Below are 24,500 nucleotides of genomic sequence, written 5' to 3' on the forward strand. Positions count from 1 at the left end.
CAATTCAGCTTGTAAATTCCTTTTGCCAGCTGCTTGCTCACAGCTTGAAACCTTCTCTTAACAAAGACCCTTGTTAAAAAACTTAACACCTCTGCCTTCAGCTCTGCTTTCTAAGCAGCTAAAAAGAAGAACAAAAAAAATCTTATGACTTTTGGTTTAAAATGATCCCACCGCTCTGACACCATGTCAAGGTTCCTTTCCCTCCCCTGAACTCTAGGGTACAGATGTGGGGACCAGCATGATAAGCCCTAAGCTTAATTACCAGCTTAGATCTGGTTGCTGCCACCATCCAAATTGTTAATCAGTCATTTGGGAAACTCTGTCTACCTCCCTCACAGAATATCTCCCTCCCCAATACTATAACCCTTCCCTGGGTAGCCTTGAGAGACTCCTCCACCAATTCCCTGTGGAACACCGATCCAAACCCTTGGATCTTAAAACAAGAAAAAAAAATCAATCAGGTTCTTAAAAAAGAAGGCTTTTAATTAAAGAAAGAAAGGTAAAAATCTCTGTAAAAGTCAGGATGGAAAATAACTTTACAGGGTAATCAGATTCATAGAGCCCAGAGGAACCCCCTGTAGCCTTAGGTTCAAAGTTACAGCAAACACAGGTAAACTCTTTAGCAAAAGGAACATTTACAAGTTGAGAAAACAAAGATAAAACTAACACGCCTGGCCTGGCTGTTACTTACAAGTCTGAAATATGAGAGACTGGTTCAGAAAGATTTGGAGAGCCTGGATTGATGTCTGGTCCCTCTTAGTCCCAAGAGTGAACAACCCCCAAAACAAAGCACACAAAGCCTTCCCCCCCACCAAGATTTGAAAGTATCTTGTCTCCTTATTGGTCCTTTGGGTCAAGTGTCAGCCAGGTGACCTGAGCTTCTTAACCCTTTACAGGTAAAAGGATTTTGGTGTCTCTGGCCAGTCGGGATTTTATAGTATTGTACACAGGAGGGCTGTTACTATCATAGCTATAAAGAGAAAAGGTATCTCCCAGGGCACAGTAAGAGCAGCAGCATGTGGGTGGCACAGGGCCGGTGTATTGTGAGTGTAGATATGGCAGGCGCGAAGCCATCAGTCCCAGGGAAACGTCATGCCCAGACCCTGCATCCGCTCCTGGTAAACAGTGTCGAATTGTTGGCTCTGTGCCTCTGAGAGGTGGTTCCTCCAGTCACCGCAGATCCCTGCAAACCACAGGGGATATGGTCTAGGGTGCCCCTCACTCCCTACCCACAGCCCCTGCCCCCCAGCCCTGCCCCTGCAAGCTCTACCCACACCCCTCATGCCTGACCTAAAGCCCCCTACTTTCCTGGCCCTGCCTCATGCAGCTCTGCTGGTGCCCCTCAGCCCCAACTTACAGCCCCCTGCTAGCCCAGGCCTGGACCCACCTTTCCTCAGGAGCTCCCCCTTCTGGTGGTCCATGTACTCGTCCCTCAGCTGGGAGAAGTTGGACATTTTGTTCCCCTTCATGCTCTGGAAGGAGGCGTTCTCCACCACCGCGGCCACTTGCTCCTCACTCAGCTCCTTCCCCAGGAAGTGGCAGATTCTCCGCACGCTGCCCCACGGGTCCTGGGGAGACACTCACTGCCGTGAAGGGTGGGATCGGGGGTTCCTCAGTTTCCCCACCCAGCAGGTTCTGCTCCCCACTGGGTCCAGACAAACTGGTACCTCTGAGGGCCCTGGCCACAAGCTACGTCGGCTGCCTGGGGCGGGGTTAAGTGTGAGCGCGGCCCCCAGGGGGCGGGATTATCCCTACCTGCTGCAGCTCCTCGTAGGTGATGGAGAAGAAGTTCTTGTTGCCCTTCAGCCCCATCCAGCCGGTGACGTGGTCGAACCAGGAGCCAAAGGGCACTGTGCAGGGGAGAGCGGCACAGTGACCCCAGAGCTGGCACCACCCGGCCCCTCCACCCTGGTCTGCTGGGGACTGCAGGGGCCTGGGACACCTGGGTTCTATCCTGGCACTGGGAGGAGAGGCGGGGCTGGAAGTCAGCAGTGTTTGCAGACCCCCGGTTGTGCTGCAGCTGTTTGGGGAGGGGGGCTCTGAGCTGTGCCAGGCCCTGGGCAAAGGGCTGCTCAGAGCTGGCTGGGGATGCACAAACTCGAAGCACTTGTGACTTGCTTGGAACCCAGGCGTCCGGCTCCAGAGTGCCCCCTCCCCCGAGTGCTGCTCACCGTTCCCACTCAGGAAGTCCTCGAGGAAGGAGTCCAGTGAGCCAGGGTCCTTGAAGACGCGCACCAGCTTGGAGAAGTGGTACAGCGAGACCAGGATGTCCTTGGGGCAGCGCAGGGTGTAGATGATCTGGCGGGAGTGGGGGGGGTCACTACCAATCAGGGGAGGGGGATGCCAAGTGAACCCAGCAATTAGCCACCCACCCTGGGCCGTCACCTCCCCACCCTCTCTGGAGGGAGAAGGAGTCGCCGCACCCCACTGCCTGCTCCTTCGCACGCCCACATTGCTGTAACTCACACCCAGCAGCAGCCCTGGATTCACCCCCCTCCTGACACACAGCCCTGTCGGTGCCCCTCAATCCCGACCCGCAGCCCCTGCTCTCCCGTCTCTCACCTTGGCCTTGGAGCGCTGCAGGGACTTGGGGAAGAGCTGGACGGGGAGGTGGGAGCAGAGCAGCCGGGGCGGGGGGTATTTCAGGGCAGCCTCCAGCCCCACCTTGCTCTCCACCCAGGGCGCCCGCTCCCAGTTCAGCACGCTGCGCACCCAGCCGGGGTCCCCGCCACAACGGATCAGACTCAGAATCTCCAGCATCCAGTTAGTGCCTGGGGATGAAAGGGTTAATGGGCCTGAAACAACCCCTCAACCTGCTAGGTCCCCCTCTGCTCCCAGAGCCAGGGAGAGAACCCAGGAGTCCTGGCTCCCAGACCTTCTGCTTTAACCCACCAGACTCCCCTTCCCAGATCTGGGGATCGGACCCAGCAGTCTGGTTCCCAGCCCCCACACCACATTTACTGAGATGCTAAAATCAACTCTTGTTTTCATGGAATATCACTCTAGGTGACTCTGAGGTGGCAACTCCCTTCAGGGGACGCTACCCAGGGCAAAAAGTCTCACAATCACAGACTATCAGGGTTGGAAGGGACCTCAGGAGGTATCTAGTCCAACCCCCTGCTCAAAGCAGGACCAATTTCCAACTAAATCATCGCAGCCAGGGCTTTGTCAAGCCGGGCCTTAAAACCCGCTCTGTGTCAGGGGTCTCATGGCGCTGCCAGCGGCTCTGGGGGAAGCCTGTGATCAGAGCACATCTGCAGAGAGCCGGCCTAGCACCAGGGGGGCGAGTTGGACCCCCAGGGAGCAGCCTGCTTTGTCTCCCTCTGGGCTGGGGCCATGTGAGCCGAGGCTCTGACATCTAGGAAATCTGGTCGTGTCTCACACACACACACACACACCCCGTACCTGACTTGGGGTAGGTGATGTTGAAGACGTCATCATCCCGCACCTGGAATTCGTTCTCTAGGTAGCTCAGTTGCTCAAGGGCGTAATCCAGGCGTGGGAACAGCATCCCCTTGTAGGTGATGTACTCACGTGCCATGGCAAGGCTGGGACAGAGACAGACCTCCCAGCGTCAGTGCTATCCCCTGTGTGATACTAGGGGACACTGCTGCAGGGGGCAGGGCGGGGGGCTCAGTAGGGGCGCTGTGGTGCAGGGACGGGGGCGGAGGCTCAGCAGGGGGCATCATATTCCAGGGTGAGGGTGTTACTTGGCTGTCCCGCCCCAGAGCCAGCTGCATCTCAGCACTGGTTGAGCTGATTCCTTGGCATGTTCCCAGAATGACTCTAGGGCCTGTGCTGGTGGCTGCGGCTGGGAGAACAGCCCCGGGCCTGTGGTGGGAGCCCGCTCTTGGGCTATGTAATAGGCCCAGGCACTCTGCTCTCCCCGCGTCCTCCCCAGCTAGGCTTGGACCCAGGCAGGGCTGGTGCCATTCAGCCTTTGGAGGCCCTGTTGGGCGCGCCCTGGCCAGCAGTGACCTTTGGACCCGGGGAGAGATGGTGCCTTTAATCCCCCCCAGGGTCTGTCATCTGGGGCGGCTCCCTGTCCCAGGCAGGTCCCTGTGCCCCTTCCCAGCTGGGTCAGGTGCCCGGGGTCTGGTGTGGGAGTGGAGGGGGCAGATCCTGTCATTCCCCCCCATGGAGGGGCTGCTTTCATTGTAGCACATCATTAGCCCACCTGAGTCACCCCCCATCCCTGCTCCACATCAGCCCCTCCATGGGGAACTGGGAGTTCAGGCTCCATGGCCCATTCAGCATCTCCCCGGGGGGCACTGATTGGTGCCTGTTGTGGGTTTGCAGATGTCTCCACCCTAGGGATACAGCTGATCCCTGCACTGCCTCTGCCTGAGCCTGCCAGGCCCTGCCCTGGGACCAGATCCCAGCTGGCTGCACCCTCTGTGTCCCATTCCCCATCCCATGGGGCCAGCCAGGCCCTGCCCTGGGGCTGGATCAGAGCTGGGGCATCCTGGGGGAACACACCCTTGGGCGGGGAAAGGGTCAGGCTAGGGACTCTTGTGGATGGGGCAGGAGCTGGGAGGGGATTTGAGAAGGGCCCTGCCGGGTCAGCCCAGGGTCCATCCAGCCTGGGATCCTGTCTGACAACGCTCCCCGAGCTGCAGTCACGGGGTGACCCTGCCGGCTTCTGCTGGTGAGAGGTGTAGGGACCCCCAGAGCCTGGGGCTACATCCTGCCCACCCTGGCTAGTGGCCAGCAAAGGTCCTGTCGTTCAGGCGCTCACCCCATGCGCCCTTGAACCGGTTACCACAGCCCAGCCAGGGAGGGGCACAGGTTGGCGGTGGGCCGGGCGAAGGGGGGGGGATTCCTTAGCTTTGTCGGGCAACCCCTGGTCCTTGTGTTACGTGTCCCTAGTCACGGTCTCCATCCCAGGCAGGAGTCAGAGACGCCCGTCACCCCCGCGCAGCCGCCTCTCCTCCAAGCGGAGCCGTCCCAGGCTAGAATCTCCCCTCCCACGGAAGCTCTGCCACCCCCCTCAGCATTTTTCTGCCCCGTTTGCATCCCCCTGTACCCGCTGGGAGACGGGGCGGCCAGCACTGAACGCAGTGTTCCCGGTGAGGGCGCACCTGGAGCCGAACTAAGCAATTTGCTGTCTTAGCGCCCGGCCCTCTCATTCTGCAGTGCTGCTAGTTCCCAGCTGGGCTCCTTCCTTCCCAGCTCCCGGGGGAACCCGCTGGGCCAGGCCGGGGGCACGTCAATCTATCAGTTTGTTCCAAGCCCCCCACCCCCTTAGTCAGCTAGTCCCCCCGACTGGCCACCAGGCTTCCTGCTCCTCAGGGACTGAACCCGCCTGCTGGGTTTCGAGTCGTTAGAAAGCTGCTTCTCCCCGTGCTTCACACCCAGCCCAGAGTCCACTTTCCCCCCTTCCTCCACCCCGCTAGGCTCCGACGTGCAGATTTGAATGGATCCTTCTGCCCCCACCCAACCCCACTGCGGTCACAGGCCAATCCCCCTCTTGCTGCCCTGGTGTAGGGAGCTGAGACTCGCCGGGTCAGCACAGCAGCGCCACTCGCTGGTGATCCTGGGAATTAGCTCCGTTTCAGCCCCGAACACCCACTGCAGGCTGGTGGCTCACCTGCCTCAGGCCCCATGTCCCACCTGTACCCCAGGCCCCTGCAGTGCCCCCACTCTGGGTCTCCCCTCCCAGGGGAACCCCCAACCCTCTAGCCCCACCTTGCCTCAGTGGCTACGGCCAGTCACCAGCCAACCCTGCTCACTGGGGCAGACGGCAGGCTGTGAACCACTCATCACTGCTGGGGGGTGGACCAGCTGCCTCTGCCTAACCCCGGGCTGCACCTCCGCAACCCCAGTACCTGTTTGGGCCTTAGCAAGGCCTCAGCCTGGGGATGTGCCGTGCCGTGCCGTGCTGCCAGGTCCTTCTCTCCCAAGAGCTAGAGTGAAACTGACCCAGGTCCTGGCTCACAGCCCTTTTATAGGGCCAGTTGTCTCCTAATTGGGTGTGGCCCCAGCTGTGGCGGCTTCCCCCAATTGGCCGGTTCTTGGCTCTCAGCCCCAGCCCTCGCCAAGGGCTGGCTTTAACCCTTTCAGGGCTGCAGCGAGGTCACTGCCTGCTACAGCCGGTGTAAATCAGGAGTGATCCCATTGCAGTCACGGGGCCAGTTCCGCTCTCGCTGCCCCAGTGTAAATCAGGAGTGATCCCATTGCACTCACTAGAGCTCCCCCCACCGCAGCCCCTTGGGGTGGCTCTGGATTTGCCCCCAGCTTGGGCAGCGACTCTGGATGCTGGGAAGGGGCCAGGATCTCCTCGGGGGAGCAGGGGGCTCTGGGCTGGGAATTCCCAGGTACTCACCCCAGCTCCCACAGGTCTGGTCTGGGTTGCCTCTGTCCCAGGCTCCGGCCCAGCCTCCTGCCTCCCCACCTTGGCACCAGCATTAACCCTTCGGTGCCCAACCTGCTACAGCTCTGTCCTCCCGCACCGCACTCTCGGCCCCCAGGATTTCTGTTGCTTTCTTCCCCCTCCCCACACCCTCCACCTCCTGGCCCCCAGGTGTGTGGTAGTTCCACTGCCCAGGAGGGGTGGGGGGGCAGAAAAGGCGGGGGAAGGGGAGCTAGGCAGGGGCCGGGGAAGGGGCAGCGTGGGCCTGGGGCGGGCCAGGGGGGCTGCACTGGGGGTGGAATCGGGAGGTCTCTGTTTAGTAGGATTTTCTTAACCCAGGAAATAACGCCAGGACTTGGTGGTGCCCCATCCCAGCTCAGACCCCCTCCCCTGGCTCCCAGCCCCCCATCCACGGCCAAGCTCCTTCCCCGGCTCCCAGCCCCCTCCTGCTGCTCTGAGACCCACAACCATGTCCCAGGCCCCTCCTCCCTCTCCCAGCTCACAATCCCCTCCACCGCTCCCCCTGCTTCCAGCCCCAAAATCACAGCTCAGGCCCCTCCTCCTCCCTGCCTGCTCTCAGCCCCCTAATCACAGCCCAGCCCCCTTCTCCCTACCCAGCTTCCAGCCCCTCCCCCACAGCTCACCCCCACCCCACACTACTCCCTACCCAGATTCCAGCTGCCCTCCCGCTTCCTGTGTTCAAAAACAAAGACAGGTGCAGCTTAGAACAGCTGGTGCAACAGGTGTGTTCTCCGCGCCTTGGCAGGTTAGTGCCCTGGTGTAAATCAGGAGTGACTCCATTGGAGTCACTGGAGTCAATCTCCCGCTCGTCACCCCGACTCTTAGCTCACCCTCTCTGCCCCCACCTCCACTCTTCTGCCCATGGCTGGGCCCATCCATCCCCAGGACTGAGGAACGCCCTCCCCCAAAGGCTGTCCTGAGAACTCAAAGGGTTAAGGCAGGGCCAGACCCACCCCAGCTCCCACTTGGCTGGGTGGAATCAGACCCTCTGGGTTCCCCGTGCTGGGGAAACGGCTCCTACGCCAAGTACTAGACTGGGCATCGCCCCCAGAGCCCTGTGAATCCCCAGGTCAAGGGTCAAGCCGAGCTGAGACCCAGTCACAGGGCTGAGCACTGACTCTCCTGGCAATGCAGAGTGAAGGTGCTGTCTGAAATCCCCTTAACTCTGCCCTGGATCCATAGGTGCTGGAACGAGCAGTGCAGGGGTGCAGCTGCGGCCGCCCTTCCCTCCCAGTCCCCGTCCCACCCCCGCGGCTTGAAGTGGTTTCCATCATATCCAGGGTTCACAGTTTAGTTCAATGGCTCTCAGCACCCCCACGATACAAATTGTTCCAGCACTGCTGCCTGGATCCCAGCCCAGCCTTGGCCCGATGTGCTCTGCGCTGTACAGGATGGACACATGGAGTTATAGAGGCAGGGGCAGCACCGTGCAGCCCAGAGAGCCCAGGAGTGGGACCCAGGATTTAGGGCTTAGAGTGTGGGGCTGGGAGCCAGGACGCCTGGGTTCTAGCCTGACCTCTGCTCAAGCCTCCTTGTGAGTTTGTGCATGTTCCTTCACCTCCGTCTCTCAATGGCCCCCTCTCTGCAACGGGGCTGCTGCATAGAACGCCTGGAGAGCGAGGATGACCCTGCCCCAGGTGAGCACCACACAGCGTGAGTAAGAGGCCAAAGAATGATACAACTCCCTGACAACAAGCTGAGATGACACCCATGCAACTGGAGAGCAGGTGCTGAAGGGTTACGGTTCTGCCAAGCAGGACTGAGGGAGGTTCGGGAGGGTGCAGGTGGCCACATGGCTGCTGGTGTGGTGTTGGAGGGCTGCCTGGGGGCTCCCCCCAGGTGTGTAATGATGGAAAGAGGTGCATGGGGGATGCCGGGTGCCTCATTTCACCTCAGCCTTGTGTCAGGAGCAGGGCCAGGGTGGGGAGGGGCTGGGCAGCAGTGAGCTGGGAGAGGCGCACGGCTTGTGGGTTGGGTGTCAGGGTTTGTTCTGCGATTTTAATGACCATGGAAGCTGGCGGCCCAGGCACTTCCATGCCCAGGGCCTAAGCCGCACACAGAGCTTGTCCAGAGCACTTCTTGTCATGGGTAGGGAAACTGAGGCACGGGGCACAGCCATAACTCGGCCAAGCTCACCCAGCGTCCCTCCCCCAGCCTGGGTGAAAGTGTGACAAAGTGGGGGCTTTCCCTTGTTATGTTGTATGTAAGCCTGTGAGTCTTACTGTTTTGTATGAATACTGTGTGTGCCTCAGTTTCCCCATGTATTGCATCAGTGCCTAGACGGTGGGAATAAGGGGGCCTGACTTTTGCTGAAGCCCTCAGGACACATGAAGAGGCTCCAGCTGCCTGCACATAAGTGATGGCTGATGCCTTTCGTAACCTGAGACCCAGGAGGGGGATGTGACCAGGTGACACTTTGCCAGAGAAGGGTGTGTCGGAGGCTGGGTCCCTGGAAGCTGGGCAGTCTGTTGTTGGGGTCTCACGGGGGGGAGTCCAGGGCACCCAGCCCAGGGTCCCCCCCAAAATGGACTTTGCTGAAAGTCACTGATTCCTGTGCTAACAAGTTCTGTGCTACACTGTGTTCCTGTCAAGTAATAAACCTTCTGTTTTACGCTGGCTGGGAGTCACAGCTGGCTGTGGAGTGGGGGTGCAGGGCCCTCTGGCTTCCCCAGGGGTCCCGTCCAGGTGGACCTGCCATGGGGAAGTGTACAGGGATGCTGGATGCTCCAAGATCAGACCAGGAAGGCCAAAGCCGGGGAGGGGAGCATTGACCTGCTAAACCCAGGGTTGTGAGTTCAATCCATGAGGGGGCCATTTAGGGAACTGGGGTAAAAATCTGTCTGGGGATTGGTCCTGCTTTGAGCAGCAGGTTGGACTAGATACCTCCTGAGGTCCCTTCCAACCCCGATAGTCTGTGATTGTGAGACATTTTGCCCTGGGTAGCGTCCCCTGAAGGGAGTTGCCACCTCAGAGTCCTGGCTGGCTTCATACAGAGCAGCTCCAGAGCAACAGACCTTCACAGAGAGTGATTAACCTTTGATCTGGTCAATGGGGGAGTCTGTATTACAGCAGAGCCGAGGACACGGGCTGAGCAAAGTGCAGGACGGTCGGTGCCATGGCAAAGCTGTCTCAGCGCCCGGCTGCCTGGCAGGTGGGAACTTGGGACAGCTGCCCGCCTCCGTCCCCAGGCCACAGCGACGACCCCCTGGGCACCCTGGCAGCCAAGGCCTTCGCTGCCAGGGTTGGTGACAGGGCCGCCCAGAGGATTCAGGGGGCCTGGGGTCTTCCCCGCCGCCAAATTGCCGTCGAAGACCCGGCACTTCGGCAGCGGGTCCCGGGGCAGAAGGACCCTGCACCGTGGGTCTTCGGGGCACTTCGGCGGCGGGTCCCAGGGCGGAAGGACCCCCCGCTGCCGAATTGCCACCGAAGACCCAGAGCAGAAGAAGCTCCGGGGCCCGGGGCCTGCGAGAGTTTTCCGGGGCTCCCGGAGTGAGTGAAGGACCCCGCTCCAGGGGCCATGAAAAACTCTCGTGGGGGCCCCTGTGGGGCCCAGAGCCTGGGGCAAATTGCCCCACTTGCCCCCCCGCAAGCAGCCCTGGTTGGTGATCTCCTAACCAAATGTGCTCTGGAGTGGGGGGGGGGGGTACAGAGTACCAGACGTGTCTCTAATCAAGACGGTGTTTATTTCTCATTGCAGCCATCACTGTGCAAACATATACAACAGGAGCGACTCGCCCCCAAGGCATGGGGGAGAGGAGCTAATGCAATACGCTATGTACAGGCAGCCCCCACCCCCAGCGGATTGTGCAGGGAGCAGCCGGGTGCAAAATTACAGCTTGGGCTCTGCCACCTGAGCCACAACACGCCGGTGTCACCCGCTGGGCAGGGCTGGGGATTAGCAACAGATTAAGGGGTGCGGGGGGTGGGGGGGATCTGTGAGAATTTGTGTAGCAGGGGTGCAGGAGGGTGTGTGGGGGTGTCCCTGCTGGAGGGGATGGGCCCTGCTCTATGTGCACATTCACCTCTCTAAGCCAAGCTGTTCCCCCTGCCCTCCCCCATCCCTGCTATGGGGCTCCCAGCCCACGTCCACTCCTCTGACCAATGCCCCGACCGGCCGAGCAGGCTGTGTGCCAGCCAGCCTGGGGCTCGCTGCACTGTGTCCCTCCATACACTGCAGGGGGCTCAGCCTGGGGCCCCGCATAGATGCAAGGGGAGCCCTGGTCCCTTCCCAGCCCCCCGGGACCCATTGCTGGGGCAGGCGATCACAGGAGGTGGGAGCAGTGCTGCCCATGGGGGCGCTATGGGGTGGGGGGGGATTTGCTGTTGGCAACCCTGGACTCGGTGCTGGGAGGGAGGCTCCCAGCCCCTGGAGGTGTGTGCGCCCCTGGGAAGGGGGCAGCCCGGCAGGGGTGAGCAGCCCCTCCCTGTGGGGCCCTGCTGGGGCAGGGGGAAGCTCTGTCCTGATTTGGGGCATCAGCTCTGGCCCCAGGTGTCCAGCAGCCCCCAGGGCTGTGTATTGGGATTCCTCCCAGGCTGTGGGTCAGGGTCTACTCCACCCCATGCAGGGCTTTGTCTCAGCCCCACCCCACCCCCCGGGCTGTGCCCTGGTTCCTCCCAGGCTGCGGGTCAGGATCTAATCCCACCAACCACAGGGCTGAGCTGCCGGCACTGGGGCACCCCAGGCTGATGGGGCTGCTCTTGCCCAGAACTGCAGGGGTTAAAGCCAGGTAGCAGGTACTGGAAATACAACTTTGGTGTGTCTTGTTTTCTAGCTGTAAACTCCTTGGGACTCTCTGTTCCCCTATGTTTGTACAACGCCCAGCACAGCAAGGCCCAAACATCAGTAGGGCAGGGACTGTCTCTCGCTGTGTGTCTGGGCAACACCCGGCACAACAAGGCCCAAACATCAGTAGGGCAGGGACTGTCTCTCGCTGTATCTGGGCAGCGCCCGGCACAACAGGGCCCAAATCTCAGTAGGGCAGGGACTGTCTCTCGCTGTATCTGGGCAACACCCGGCACAACAAGGCCCAAATCTCAGTAGGGCAAGGACTGTCTCTCGCTGTATCTGGGCAGCGCCCGGCACAACAAGGCCCAAATCTCAGTAGGGCAGGGACTGTCTTTCGCTGTATCTGGGCAGCGCCCAGCACAACAGGGTCCTAGCACACACAAGGCATCGACCTATCACTATACAGATGTTAAAGACGAATGAAACAATGAGGTTATCTCAGGTCAGATGCTACCGGAACGACTTTTGGGGTCTCTCCAAATCGACTCCTGCTCTACACTGTAACATTTAACCCTCTACAGTAGCGTTTAAAACGCACTTTCCGTCCACACACAAAACTGCTTTAGTCAATTATGGTTGGCTCTAAGCAACATCACAAAGTGACTCTGCTCTTTGAGGAATAAAGAACAATTTAGCCCAGATCATTCCAGGCTCAACTGTTTCATGAGACCTGTAAAGGGGCCTTGAGACTCCAGGCGGCATTCGGAGTGGAGCTAACGACTCCTCTCAGCTCCCTCGTTAGCCCCTCTACATCTATACCCTCCCGTACCAGGGCCCCTACTTCATCCTTCCGCCTCCCAAGGAATATCTCTCTCTGCCCATGTTAATGTAACCAGAGCATGTCCTCATGCTACAAACCACTTGTGGTTGTACCTCCGCTAACATCCCCACCAGCACGCGGCACCACAGGCCCGTGATCACACCTGGGGCTGGGACGGTCTCTCACCATTTGTGTGTGTATCACCTGACACAACAGGGTCCTGATCTCATCTGCCTCCTAGTCGCTACCATCATACAGATGTTAAATAATAATCATAATCTGATCCGGTATGGGAATTCCTACATGGTTTCCTTGGCTACTTGGTGACACCACCCAGCTCTGTGCCACACAGATCCACAGGGTAAGTACTGAAAAGGCAGGTACTTGGGGTTCAGTCGTGTATCTCAAACCCTAGATTACCAGGAGCTGAACAGCCTGCTAGACTCTGGAGAGAGGTCTCCCTCAACAGTGGGGACTCAGCAGGAGTGATCCTGAGAACCTCCTACACCAAGATATTTTAGGGTGAGTGACCTATGTGAAGAAATGTCCTTTCTGGCTGATGTGGAATATCCTTGTTATATCACCGTCTCTGAACGGCAAACAGCTAAGCCCTTGTTCCGAGGTGACACCAGGTCAGACTCTAAAGAGGCTCCTATTGTTTGTCCACTGACAGTTCATTGGGTTTTTAAGACTGGGAACAGTCAGTCATTAAGAGGAGGAAGCAGAACCCATGGCTTTTATCAACGTGAGATCGGTGACTGCCAGAGATGAACAAGGGCAGACAGGGTGAACAGGTGTCAGGTGTGGGTGTGTTTTCAGAAGAGCTCTTGCATGAGAGTTGTGCCAACATAGCAATGCTGCCGGCGACAGGTGAAAGGTGGGATGTCCAGTGAGGCAAAGAGGAGCCTCAGTAGCTCTTTGTTCTACTAGCATTGGGTCCTGGTTGTGGGTGGAGAGAGAGAAAACAGAGGCCCAGATTCTCAGGCCTTGTCTATACAAGAAAGATACATTATTTGACCAGTGGTGGGATTTTAATCTGAGTTAATTCAACCATGAAAACCCCTGTGTGGAGGCTCTTCTTTCCATTCAAATCAGGTTTATGTTGCGTTATCCTAAATCAGTGGTCCCCAAACTTTTTACCTCACCCCCGCTCCTTACTCCCGTCTATGCCCCCCCCACCAGCTGGGAGCGGGGTTGCAGCTTGGGGAGGGGGACGGGGATGGGGTAAGGTGGCCGAGGCTGGGGTCACAGCTGGGGGCAGGGGTGGATCCCCAGATGCAGGACTTAGAGCAGAGGCCCTGGCATGGAGCCGCCAGCCAGGACCCCGGGTGTGGGCCCGGCGGCCAGTAGCAGATCCCTGAGTGCGTGGCTGGCAGTCAGGGCGGGACTAGGAGCAGAGCTGAGTGGCGCTATATCCCCACCCCACATGGGGGCTGGCCTGTGCCCCAGCAGTGGGTGTGTCCCACAAATTGGGGACCTCTGTCCTAAACTGACCAGGAATCGGTTTCAGCTGAACTAAAACCCACCACTGCTAAAGCGAAACAATTATCCACCCAACAGTCTGTAGCACTGGCTCAGCTGACTCACTTTACGCTGCTCTGTCTCTCTTCAATACTTACGTGGCCCCTGCTACCCTAATAGCTGGGAAAGTCACGATCATTAATGTATTTCTCCTGAAGAGCTTCCCAGGAGGTAGGGAAGTGCTGCTACCCTCATTTTGCAGCTGGCAAACAGAGAGTCTCTGTGATTTGCCCAATGTCACACAAGAACTCCGTAGCAGAGCAATAATTTAACTCCTCCTGGGTTAGGGCCCTGACCACTGGACCAGGCTTCCTGTCTAAAGCCTTAAAATGGGTGTGAGTTTAAGGCACTTTTATGTTGCTATTAGGCTTAGAGGGACCTTGAGGTGCATTTTCACTGCAGGGTTAACTTGAGTTATTGTCATTCAAGTTACGCCTCTCCAGTGAGAGCAGCCACGCTGCAAAGTCACCTTCCCGCTGTCATATCCACACTGATGCTGCACTCACCCCTGTGTGACGCTAGGGCTTCCGGGGGCACATCTCCTGGTTCTTTGACCTGTCCTAAACTGAGCTACTCTATGGAGACTTTCCTAGTGAATTGTGGAACAACTAGTCTGTGGAACTCATTGTTTCCCACGACTTCTTCCATAAGTCGTTGAAATGTGGCAGGGCCCCAGAAATCCCTTGCGGCATGCGTTCGAACTGGTAGAACCCTAACGGGCAGATGAAGGCTGTTTTCTCCATATCCTCTTCCCCCAGAGGGATCTGGTAGTATCCACTCCGAAGATCCAACACAGAGAACCACTGGCTACCCAGCAAACAGCCCAAGGCATCTTGTACTCGAGGCATGGTGTATTGATCAACTGTAGTGCGCCTGTTTAGGGTGCGGTAGTCAATACACATCCGGATTTTTCCACTCTTCTTACGAACGACCACAATAGGTGAGGCGTATGAACTGTGGGACTCTGTAATGATGCCATTTGCAGCCAGCTCTTGAAGATGTTGTCGCACATCTTTCATCTCGGAGAGAGCAAGCCTCCTAGATCTCTCTCTGAAAGGTCGAGAGTCATGCAGTCTGATGTTGTGCTCTACTCCTTTGCACATCCCACATCCCACTCAGGCAATGAGAACACCTTGGATCTTTCACAAAGTTTCCTCCTCAGGTGATCTTTCCACTCATTGGACAAGGGTGAATATCCAAAGTCAAACTTTGCTGGGTCTATTGTCGGAACTTCAGTCTCGCGCTGGGGTTTCACAATTGATTCAGGCTCGAAGAGGTCTGCTATCTTTTGTCCTTGCTTCACAACAACATCTCAACTTGTTTCATTAGCTATCAGTATAGTCATCTTTTCCTGGGTTTCAGCAGGTAGGGTGATGACTCCACTGGGGACCAGCACTCCTTCCGGGAGCTCTCCTTCAACCGGCTGCTCTACCATTGCTAATGCCCCTTTACTGCCTTTCAGCCTGGTACTCATGACAAGCACTTCTTGCTCCGTCCTTGCGGGCACTACTAAGGGGGTTGTGCCCATGTACTTCAGTGCCCCAATCGGTAGCTCAGATGTCTCTTTTTTAGCGCTCTCAATCTTCCTATAGGCTTCAGCACAAAGCGTATGGATCATCAGGGTACTCAGGTACTGGTCCCCAGCCCGTCATCTGCAGTAATCCGCAAGCACCTTGAAGAGACTGGAGTTGGTCCCTATCAGCACAGACACATCAGAGGTCCCTTTAGGGTCAGGGCATATTAAGGCAGCTGTGTCTACCTCTTCCCTTACCCCAGCAACCTCCTCTGGGAATTCAAGGTGCACTATCACATACCCTTGATAGGGGTATTCATCCATGCTGAGGCCACACAGGCCAATGCCAGTCAGTGGCTGTATAGGCAGGTGCCTAAGCATCTGTTGGTAGAATGACTGAAATATAATAGTCACTTGAGATCCAGTGTCAAGCACGGCTTTACACTCCACCCCTTCAATCCTCACCATGACCTCTGCTCGAGGCCCTATCAGTCCTGCGGGGATCCCAGCTGGTCAGTCTTTTCTGAGGGAATCTTCAAATCCTGGAGGCCTAGGTGGTCCCCGTCCCCAGACCTTCTGGCAGCTACTGGATCTCTCCCAACTGATCCTCAGCTTTCCATACACTAAGGAGGGGTTCTCTTCCTTATGGCAGTTAGCAGCAATGTGCCCATCCCGACCACACCGGTAGCAAAAGAATTGTCCTTTCCCCCTTCGCCGGGGTGGGACGGTGGCTCTAGATATTGACTTCTCCATTGCCATAGTCTGAGGCTCCTTATTCCTGGAAACCTTAGCTCCGTCAATGGTGCTTTGCAGCTCAGCTATCCGTTCGGTCAGGACCTGCATTTGTTGGGCAAGTTCCTCTGTGGTGCTCACCATCAGTACACTGGCCATTTACAGTGGCGTTGTGCTGGCTGGTTCCAATGTTTGGGCTTCCCAACACTCACTGGCAGCCTGTCTTTCTTCCTCTTCCTTGACCTCCTTTATCAGCTGGGAGTAACTTGGGGGATGTTCCTGCCATTCTCTTAGTTGGAGATGAAGTAGAATTGGGTCCTGATACTGAGTCCCTCTTACAACTTGAGCCAGTCTGGTCTGATTCATCTGCTCAGCAGTCACTGCTCCCCTCATAACAGCTCTCTGAAGTAGTCTCTCCAGCCTCTGTGTATAGGCTGAAATTTTCTCACCCCTTTGCTGTCAGGAATTAAGGAACTTACAGTAACTGTCTTCAGGGCCCTCTACGCTCCCAAAGATATTATCAAGAGCCTCTAGGCAGTCCTTCACACTGACCTTAGGGTCAATGAGCTTCAGGGTGCGAAGTACATCTAATGCTGGGCCACTAAGGCTCTCTATTAGACATCTTTGCTTTTCTACATCGGGTACGGCCCACTCCCGCAGCATTTCAGTGGTATGCTGCAACCAGGGTTCAAACTCCTCTTCCCCAGCACATAACCTTAACTTACGACAAAAGTTTGACGTAGCATAGGCCAACACAATCTTTTCCAATATATGCCCCAGTGCTTTTGCCCAATCATTGGCTGAGGCTGCCGCCCCTGTGCTAGGGGCTGCAGGACTGGGGCCCAACAAACCCAACATATTAGCCATTAGACAAACAGTAATTTCCTTAAAATATAAACACAATTGTTTCCCAATACAGTGGAACACTTAACAGGTGCTTGCGAGGGGTACTGACCCAGGGATCCTGGACGAGCCCCCAAAAATGTAACCCTTCTGCCCCTCTGAGTTGGCAGCAAAAGGGCCGGGTTCGGTATCCAGGGGTTCCGTTTCAATAACACAATGCAAAACCAGCTCGAGCCCCCTGGGACCTGGGACAATTACATACCACCCCACCCCCAGGCGCCTCTAGGAGGCAATACTTCCCCACTCGCAAGCACAGAGTCTCGGTGTAGCAGAAAAGGTTTAATTACATGAGATAAACAATAAGCATTAAATTGGGAAAACACCTCAACTAGAGTTCATAGACCAAACCGTGAGCAAAGACCCACCCCAGGAAATTGGGCCGTGTCCTTTTCCCTGGGCTCTTGAGTCCAGCAACCCCCAAATCACCCCAAGACTCCAATATCCAATACCCCAAATGTCCCTAGAGTCCAGCAACCCAAAGATCACCCACAGTCCCAAAAGTTCCACAATCCAAAAGTCTCTGTCCCGGGTCAGTGCAGCCCCAGAGTTCGAGAGTCTATCTGCAGAGGTCCCTGTTCCCACCCCCAGCCTGGGTAGAAAGGGGCACCTTACGTGGTCTGGGGCCAACTGCCCTGCCTGTCCGTGGGGTTCTGCACCAGCAAGTCCACTCCGCTTCTCCAGCCGTCCTCACAAACTGCTCCGCTCCGCTCCGCCAGCTGCTCTGCTCCACCAGCCGTCCCGTGATCCGCTCCAGCCATCCCCACAAACTGCTCGGCTCCACTCACTCCGTGGCTCCACAAACTGCTCCGCTCCGCTCTGCCAGCTGCTCTGCTCCGCAGTACAGCTTGAGGCTCCCCCACTAGATAGCACAGTACTCAATGCTCTCAGCTCAACAATTCCAGCTCTTTAGTGATTTCAGCTCACAGTAGGGGAGCCCCAGTGCTGGTGCACCATTGGCCCAACGTGAATTCAGGTCAGCAGCCTCTAGATGGACTCCTAAAGGATTCAAAATTAGCTCTGCTCTTCAACAGTGGAGAGAGGAGGCTGTGCAATTGATGTTTCAGGCCCTCAAAAGGGGCCCATACCATCAGGTACACACACCAGTCCCCAACTGCTCTCAATTCACTGGGTTCTGGCACCCATGTCCCTTGTCTAGCAAGTGCTACTTAATGGATAGTGAGACATCTTTGTCCTAATGCAGTCTCATAGTTCCTCATTCACATAATCAGGGTGACAACACTTTATTGCTCCTCCCCCAATAACAAAGAAATTCTGGATCCCAGAGCTGTCAAAATAACCATCCCAGGCTGCCGTAGGCCATGATAGGTGGGGTGGGTGTGCCAATGCAAACACCTGAAATTCCTTTCCACACTCCCCATACTTCACCACCAGATGTCAGGGTAGAGCTCATCCTGACTCTGCTTACATACAGATGTTAAATACGAATGAAACAATGAGGTTATCTCAGGTGAGATGCTACCGGAACAACTTTAGGGGTCTCTCCAGATCGACTTCTGCTCTACACTCTAACATTTAACCCTCTACAATAGCGTTTGAAACGCACTTTCCGTCCACACACAAAACTGCTTTAGTCAATTATGGTTGGCTCTAAGCAACATCACAAAGTGACTCTGCTCTTTGAGGAATAAAGAGCAATTTAGCCCAGATCATTCCAGGCTCAATTGTTTCATGAGACCTGTAAAGGGGTTTTGAGACTCCAGGCGGCATTCGGAGTGGAGCTAACAGATTCCTCTCAGCTCCCTCATTAGGCCCCTCTACATCTATCCCCTCCCATACCAGGGCCCCTACTTCATCCTTCCGCCTCCCAAGGAATATCTCTCTGTGCCCATGTTAATGTCACCAGAGCGTGTCCTCGTGCTACAAACCACTTGTGGTTGTACCTCCACTAACATCCCCACCAGCACGCGGCACCACAGGGCCATGATCACACCTGGAGTTGGGACTGTCTCTCACCATTTGTGTGTGTATCACCTGACACAACAGGGTCCTGTTCTCATCTGCCTCCTAGTCACTACCATCATACAGATGTTAAATAATAATCATAATCCGATCCGGTATGGGAATTCCTACATGGTTTCCTGGGCTACTTGGTGACACCACCCAGCTCTGTGCCACACAGATCCACAGGGAATAACCGGTAAGTACTGAAAAGGCAGGTACTTGGGGTTCAGTCATGTACCTCAAGCCTTAGAGTACCAGGAGCTGCACAGCCTGCTAGAATCTGGAGAGACGTCTCCCTGAACAGTGGGGACTCAGGAGGAGTGATCCTGAGAACCTCCTACAGCAAGGTATTTTAGGGTGAGTGACCCATGCGAAGAAATGTCCTTTCTGGCTGACGTGGAATATCCTTGTTATATCACCGTCTCTGAACAGCAAACAGCTAAGCCCCTGTTCCGAGGTGATGCCCGGTCAGACTCTAAAGAGGCTCCTATTGTTTGTCCACTGACAGTTCATTGGGTTTTTAAGACTAGGAACAGTCAGTCATTAAGAGGAGGAAGCAGAATCCGTGGCTCTTATCAGCGTGAGATCGGTGCCTGCCAGAGATGAACAAGGACAGACAGGGAGAACAAGTGTCAGGTGTGGGTGTGTTTTCAGAAGAGCTCTCGCATGAAAGAATTGTGCCAACATAGCAATGCCGCCGGTGACAGGTGAAAGGTGGGGTGTTCAGTGAGGCAAAGAGGGGCCTCAGTAGTAATTTGTTGTACTAGGATTGGGTCCTGGTTGTGGGCGGAGAGAGAGAAAACAGAGGCCCAGATTCTCAGGCCTTGTCTATACAAGAAAGATACATTATTTGACCAGTGGGGGCATTTTAATCTGAGTTAGTTCAACCATGAAAACTCCTGCGTGGAGGCTCTTCTTTCCATTCAAATCTGGTTTATGGTGCGTTATACTGTACGCATCGAACCTAGAGAAAGGGGCCAAATTCTCCGTCCAGTAACATTACTGTCAATATGTAGTCACTTCCTGCAGTAAAATATAATGATTCTCAATTTTTGCTGAGTGACCAAGAACAGAACTTTACCCAGCACGGAGTGAAAAATGAATTCAGGGTAGAGAGATGGTCCCCTGCCTTTATCGACACTTTAAATGCGTCCCACATCTGCAGTTAACTCCACCAGAGAGGTCCTTTGGGGCCATCTGCCTGTCCCAAGTCAGGGTAAAGGAGGAGGGTTGGGCATGGGGCTAGCAACTCCACCCCGTAAAAAATCAACTTGCTACAGAAACGCCAACAATAGAGATAACAGAGACTTTTAGCCTGGAAAAAGAAGGGTCTTCAACTCGAAGACGCATGACGCTGGGTGGTGAAAGCCGCGAGGAAGCCACTAAGCTGATTACCCTTCTTGCAACCAGGAGGATTAGCATCGGCACATGGAACGTGAGGACCATGTATGAGTCAGGAAAGACGGTGCAGGTTGCAGCAGAGATGAGGAGCAACAACCTGACCCTACTAGGCATTAGCGAGACAAGATGGACGCAAGCTGGACAGAGACGACTGTTGACAGGAGAGCTGTTGCTGTATTCAGGACATGAAGAGAGCGACGCACCCCACACACAGGGAGTAGGCTTCATGTTGTCCAAGCAGGCACAGAGAGCACTGATTGGTTGGGAGGCACATGGTCCCAGGATCATCACAGCATCCTTCAGAACTAAAATGAAGAGGATTAAGATGAATGTTGTTCAGTGCTACGCTCCAACTAATGACAGTGAAGAGGAGGATAAAGACTACTTTTACAACAGACTCCAGAAAATATTAGAGATTCTCCCAGACAAAGACATCACCATCCTTATGGGAGACTTTAATGCCAAAATTGGACCTGACAACACAGGATACGAACAAGTCATGGGGACCCACGCTCTGGGAGAGATGAGTGAGAATGGAGAGAGATTTGTGGATCTGTGTGCACTTAACAACCTGGTCATAGGAGGTAGCATCTTTCCTCACAAGCGGATCCACAAGAGTACCTGGGTATCACCAGCAGGCATGACAGAAAACCAGATCGACCATGTCTGCATTAACAAGAAGTTCAGAAGATCCTTGCAGGACGTTAGAGTTAGAAGAGGAGCAGACGTGGCGTCCGACCATCACTTAGTGGTGGCCAGATTGAAGCTGAAGCTGAAGAAGAACTGGATAGATGCATCAGACAGAAGAGCGAAGTACAACGTCAGCCTTCTGAAGGACCATATGACCAAGGAAGATTTTGGACTGACACTGAAGAATAAGTTTTCAGTACTACAGGATCGGTCTGAGGAAGAGGAAGACAGCGTACTCAACAGATGGCAGAAAGTGAGAGAGACACTTAGGTCAGTATGCCAGGAAGTGCTTGGAATTAAGAAACACCAGCAGAAAGAGTGGATCACAGCAGAGACCTTGACTAAGATAGAAGACAGAAAGAAGAAGAAGGCAGCAGTCAACAACAGCAGGACTAGAGCAGCAAAGGCCAAAGCTCAAAAAGAGTACGCTGAAGCCCACAGAGCAGTGAAGAGGAATATTAGGAAGGATAAGAGAGATTATGTGGATGGACTGGCAGCAGAAGCGGAGCAGGCAGCATACAGCGGCAACATGAAACAGCTGTACGATACTACCAAGCGACTGTCTGGAAAGTTCAGCAAGCCAGAACGTCCCGTTAAAGACAAGCAGGGAAAGTCTATAACAGGAATAGAACAACAGATGAACAGATGGGCGGAACACTTTGAGGAACTCCTGAACAGAGCAGCACCACCAAATCCACCAGACATCGACCCAGCCAACGAGGACCTCCCAATCAATTGCGATAAACCAACCAGAGATGAGATCAGAAAAGCCATCACCATGATGAAGAACTGGAAGGCGGCTGGACCTGACGACATCCCAGCAGAGGCCCTGAAAGCAGACCTGGATGCTTCAGTGGAAATGCTGTACCCCCTCTTTGAGAAGATATGGGAAGAAGAAGTGATTCCGGCAGACTGGAAAGAGGGATACCTCATCAAAATCCCCAAGAAAGGAGACCTCAGCAACTGTGCCAACTATAGAGGAATCACACTCCTGTCGGTGCCAGGGAAGGTCTTTAACAGAGTCCTCTTAGAGAGAATGAAAGATGCCGTCGATCCACAGCTACGAGATGAACAGGCAGGTTTCAGGCAGAACAGATCATGCACGGACCAGATAGCAACACTCCGCATCATAGTCAAGCAGTCTATGGAGTGGAACTCCTCGTTGTACATCAACTTTGTTGACTATGAGAAAGCGTTCGATAGCGTAGATTGAGAGACCCTCTGGAAGCTCCTTCGGCACTATGGCATCCCAGCAAAGGTGGTCAACCTGATCAAGAATTCATACGACGGCATACACTGTAGAGTGATCCATGGAGGGCAGCTCACAAACAGCTTCCAGATGCGAACTGGAGTCAGACAAGGATGCTTGTTGTCACCATTTCTCTTTCTCCTCGTCATCGATTGGATTATGAAGACATCCACTTACGAGCATAGGAATGGAATCCAGTGGACGTTGTGGACCCAGCTTGATGACCTGGACTTTGCCGACGACCTTGCACTCCTTTCGCACAGTAAACAGCAGATGCAAGAGAAGACCAACGTAGTGGCAGCCACGTCATCACAGGTTGGCCTCAACATCCACAAGGACAAGACCAAGATCCTTAGGATTAACTCCATCAGCAATGACCCAGTCACACTGAATGGAAGCCCCCTGGGAGAAGTGCAGTCCTTCACCTACCTAGGTAGCGTCATTGACCAGCAGGGTGGCACAGACGCAGACATCAAAGTAAGGATTGGTAAGGCAAGAGCAGCCTTCTTACAGCTTAAGAACATCTGGAGCTCCAGAGAGCTGTCTTTGGCAATAAAAATTCGACTGTTCAACTCCAACGTGAAATCAGTCCTACTGTATGGAGCTGAAACCTGGAGGACAACCAAAACAACCACCAGGAAGATCCAGACCTTCATTAATAGCTGCCTCAGAAGGATTCTTCAGATCCGCTGGCCAGACACCATCAGCAACATCCACCTCTTGGAGAGGACCCGTCAACTCCCAGCAGAAGAAGAAATCAGAAGGAGAAGGTGGGCCTGGATAGGACATACACTACGCAAGCAGCCAACTAACATCACCAGACAGGCACTGCGGTGGAACCCCCAAGGCAAGCGGAAAAGAGGCCGTCCAAGAAACACCTGGCGACGTGACCTTCAGGCTGATAGCAAAAAAATGGGCTATACTTGGAACCAGCTAGAGCGAATGGCCCAGGATAAAGGACTCTGGAGATCTGTGGTTGGCGGCCCATACCCCGATTGGGGTGACGGGCATGAATGAATGAATGAATGACATCTGCAGTTGGCTGCAGAAAGCTTTCCTGTAGTGGTTAACCACTGGGCTCATGGGGACTGGGTTCTACTATCACCTCTGCCAGAGAATTACTAGGCGACCTTGGGCATGTCACTTCTGGATGGTTTGGGTCCGTCAGGCCGCCGGGATGGGACTGGAGTGGGTCGCCCGTATCAGCAGTGGCAGTGGGAGTAGCACGCACTATGCTGATGCAGTCAGAGGGCGATTCACCATCTCCAGAGACAATCTCAACAACCCTGCTGTATCTGCAAATGACCGGCCTGAGGCCGGAGGACACTGTGCGAGATTCACAGTGTGGGGAAGCCGGTCTGAGTTGAGACGAAAACCTCCCGTTGCGGTTACCGGCAAAAGTGCCAGCCGGTTTGATGCAGACAGTCCGCGCGCTGGGAGCTCACAAGTGAAAGGTCTATACGAGAAAATGAGATCAGTTATGGGAAGGGGTCTAGCACCAACAATCCCTTTTTCTTCTCATTATTATTCCTCTTCCTTGATTTCACTGAAGAGCAAAGAGTTCACAAAAAAAGAGGGAAACAGTGAGGTGGCAAAACGGGCAGACGGGAAAAGCTACAAAGGGATCTCACGAAACTGGGAGACTGGGCAAGGCAGTGTCAGCTGAAATTCGACACTGGTAAATGCACATTGGAAAACCTAATCCCAATTATACATAGAAAATGATGGGGTCTAAATTAGTTGTTACTGCTCTGGAAAGAGATCTTGGAGTCATTGTGGAGAGTTCTCTGAAAACATCCACTCAACGTGCAGCGGCATCAAAAAAGCGAACAGGATGTTGGGAATCATTAAGAAAGGGGTAGATAATAAGACAGAAATATCATGTTGCCTCGATATAAATCCATGGGATGCCCATATCTAGAACATTGTGTACAGATGTGGCTGCCCCATCTCTAAAAAGATATCTTGGAATTTGGAAAGGATCAGAAAAGGTCAACAAAATGATTAGGGTGTGGAGCATGAGTGGGAATGGGAGTGTGAATATCAATCGTCAATAATAATCTCCTGTCTGGCAGAGTCCTTGTAACCCCGACAAGGCTGGGCCCAGGATTCCTGGGGGCTCGAACCTCAACCCTGCTGTGGTCCCCTAGGACAGGGGCCTGGGTGTCCCCACTCCGGGGGGCTCTCTCTGCACTGGGCACCTCCCTGACCCACTGATCATTACATAGAATTTAAAGCAAATACAAGTTATTTAATCAGCAATTAATTTAAAAAGGAATAAGGAGAAATGGGAAAGGTTAAAGGAAACACGTCACCCCGCTCTGTGGCAGGGACCATCACAAACAGTGTCTCTGGAACGTCAGGGCAGTTCACAGTCTGTTCCTTGTAGGTCCCAGGCCTCCTTCTCAGGCCCTGGCTGTGCTGCAGGGATGCTGCAGGTGGGACACTTGCTCTGGTGGTGGCCACACACCTCTGGGCTTTGGGTGGTGGGACCCTTCTTCCCGGTAAGACCCCCTCCCAGTCTGGCCTGCAAGGACCCTTGGCGGGGGGTGTCTTTCTGCGCTGGGCCCTTTGCCCAGGGTCCCCCCTTGGCTGGCCCCAGTTGCTCAC

At 55.0% G+C, this 24,500-nt stretch overlaps 1 protein-coding gene across 1 annotated transcript; it reads right to left on the reverse strand.

Annotated features, from left to right (window-relative positions):
* Nucleotides 1–839: 839 nt before the first annotated feature.
* LOC123351889 (sulfotransferase 2B1-like) lies at nt 840–5,888 on the reverse strand. Its single transcript, XM_044991569.1, has 7 exons — nt 5,829–5,888; nt 3,406–3,548; nt 2,563–2,771; nt 2,172–2,298; nt 1,756–1,850; nt 1,388–1,568; nt 840–1,183 (listed from the first exon to the last, which is right to left on the reverse strand). Exons 2-7 carry the CDS (start codon nt 3,539–3,541, stop codon nt 1,074–1,076), a joined length of 858 nt encoding a protein of 285 aa, XP_044847504.1. The 5' UTR covers nt 3,542–3,548; nt 5,829–5,888; the 3' UTR covers nt 840–1,073.
* Nucleotides 5,889–24,500: the final 18,612 nt, after the last annotated feature.

Source organism: Mauremys mutica, chromosome 17 (genome assembly GCF_020497125.1).
Source record: "Mauremys mutica isolate MM-2020 ecotype Southern chromosome 17, ASM2049712v1, whole genome shotgun sequence".
NCBI lineage: Eukaryota > Metazoa > Chordata > Testudines > Geoemydidae > Mauremys > Mauremys mutica.

Excerpts from the sequence above, each read along its gene's own strand:
- LOC123351889 (XM_044991569.1), bottom strand. The coding sequence starts at position 3,541 with ATGGCACGTGAGTACATCACCTACAAGGGGATGCTGTTCCCACGCCTG. Across the intron at positions 1,851-2,171 it reads GGACTTCCTGAGTGGGAACG|TGCCCTTTGGCTCCTGGTTC; the intron begins GTGAGCAGCACT and ends TCCCCTGCACAG. Across the intron at positions 1,569-1,755 it reads CCTACGAGGAGCTGCAGCAG|GACCCGTGGGGCAGCGTGCG; the intron begins GTAGGGATAATC and ends GTGTCTCCCCAG.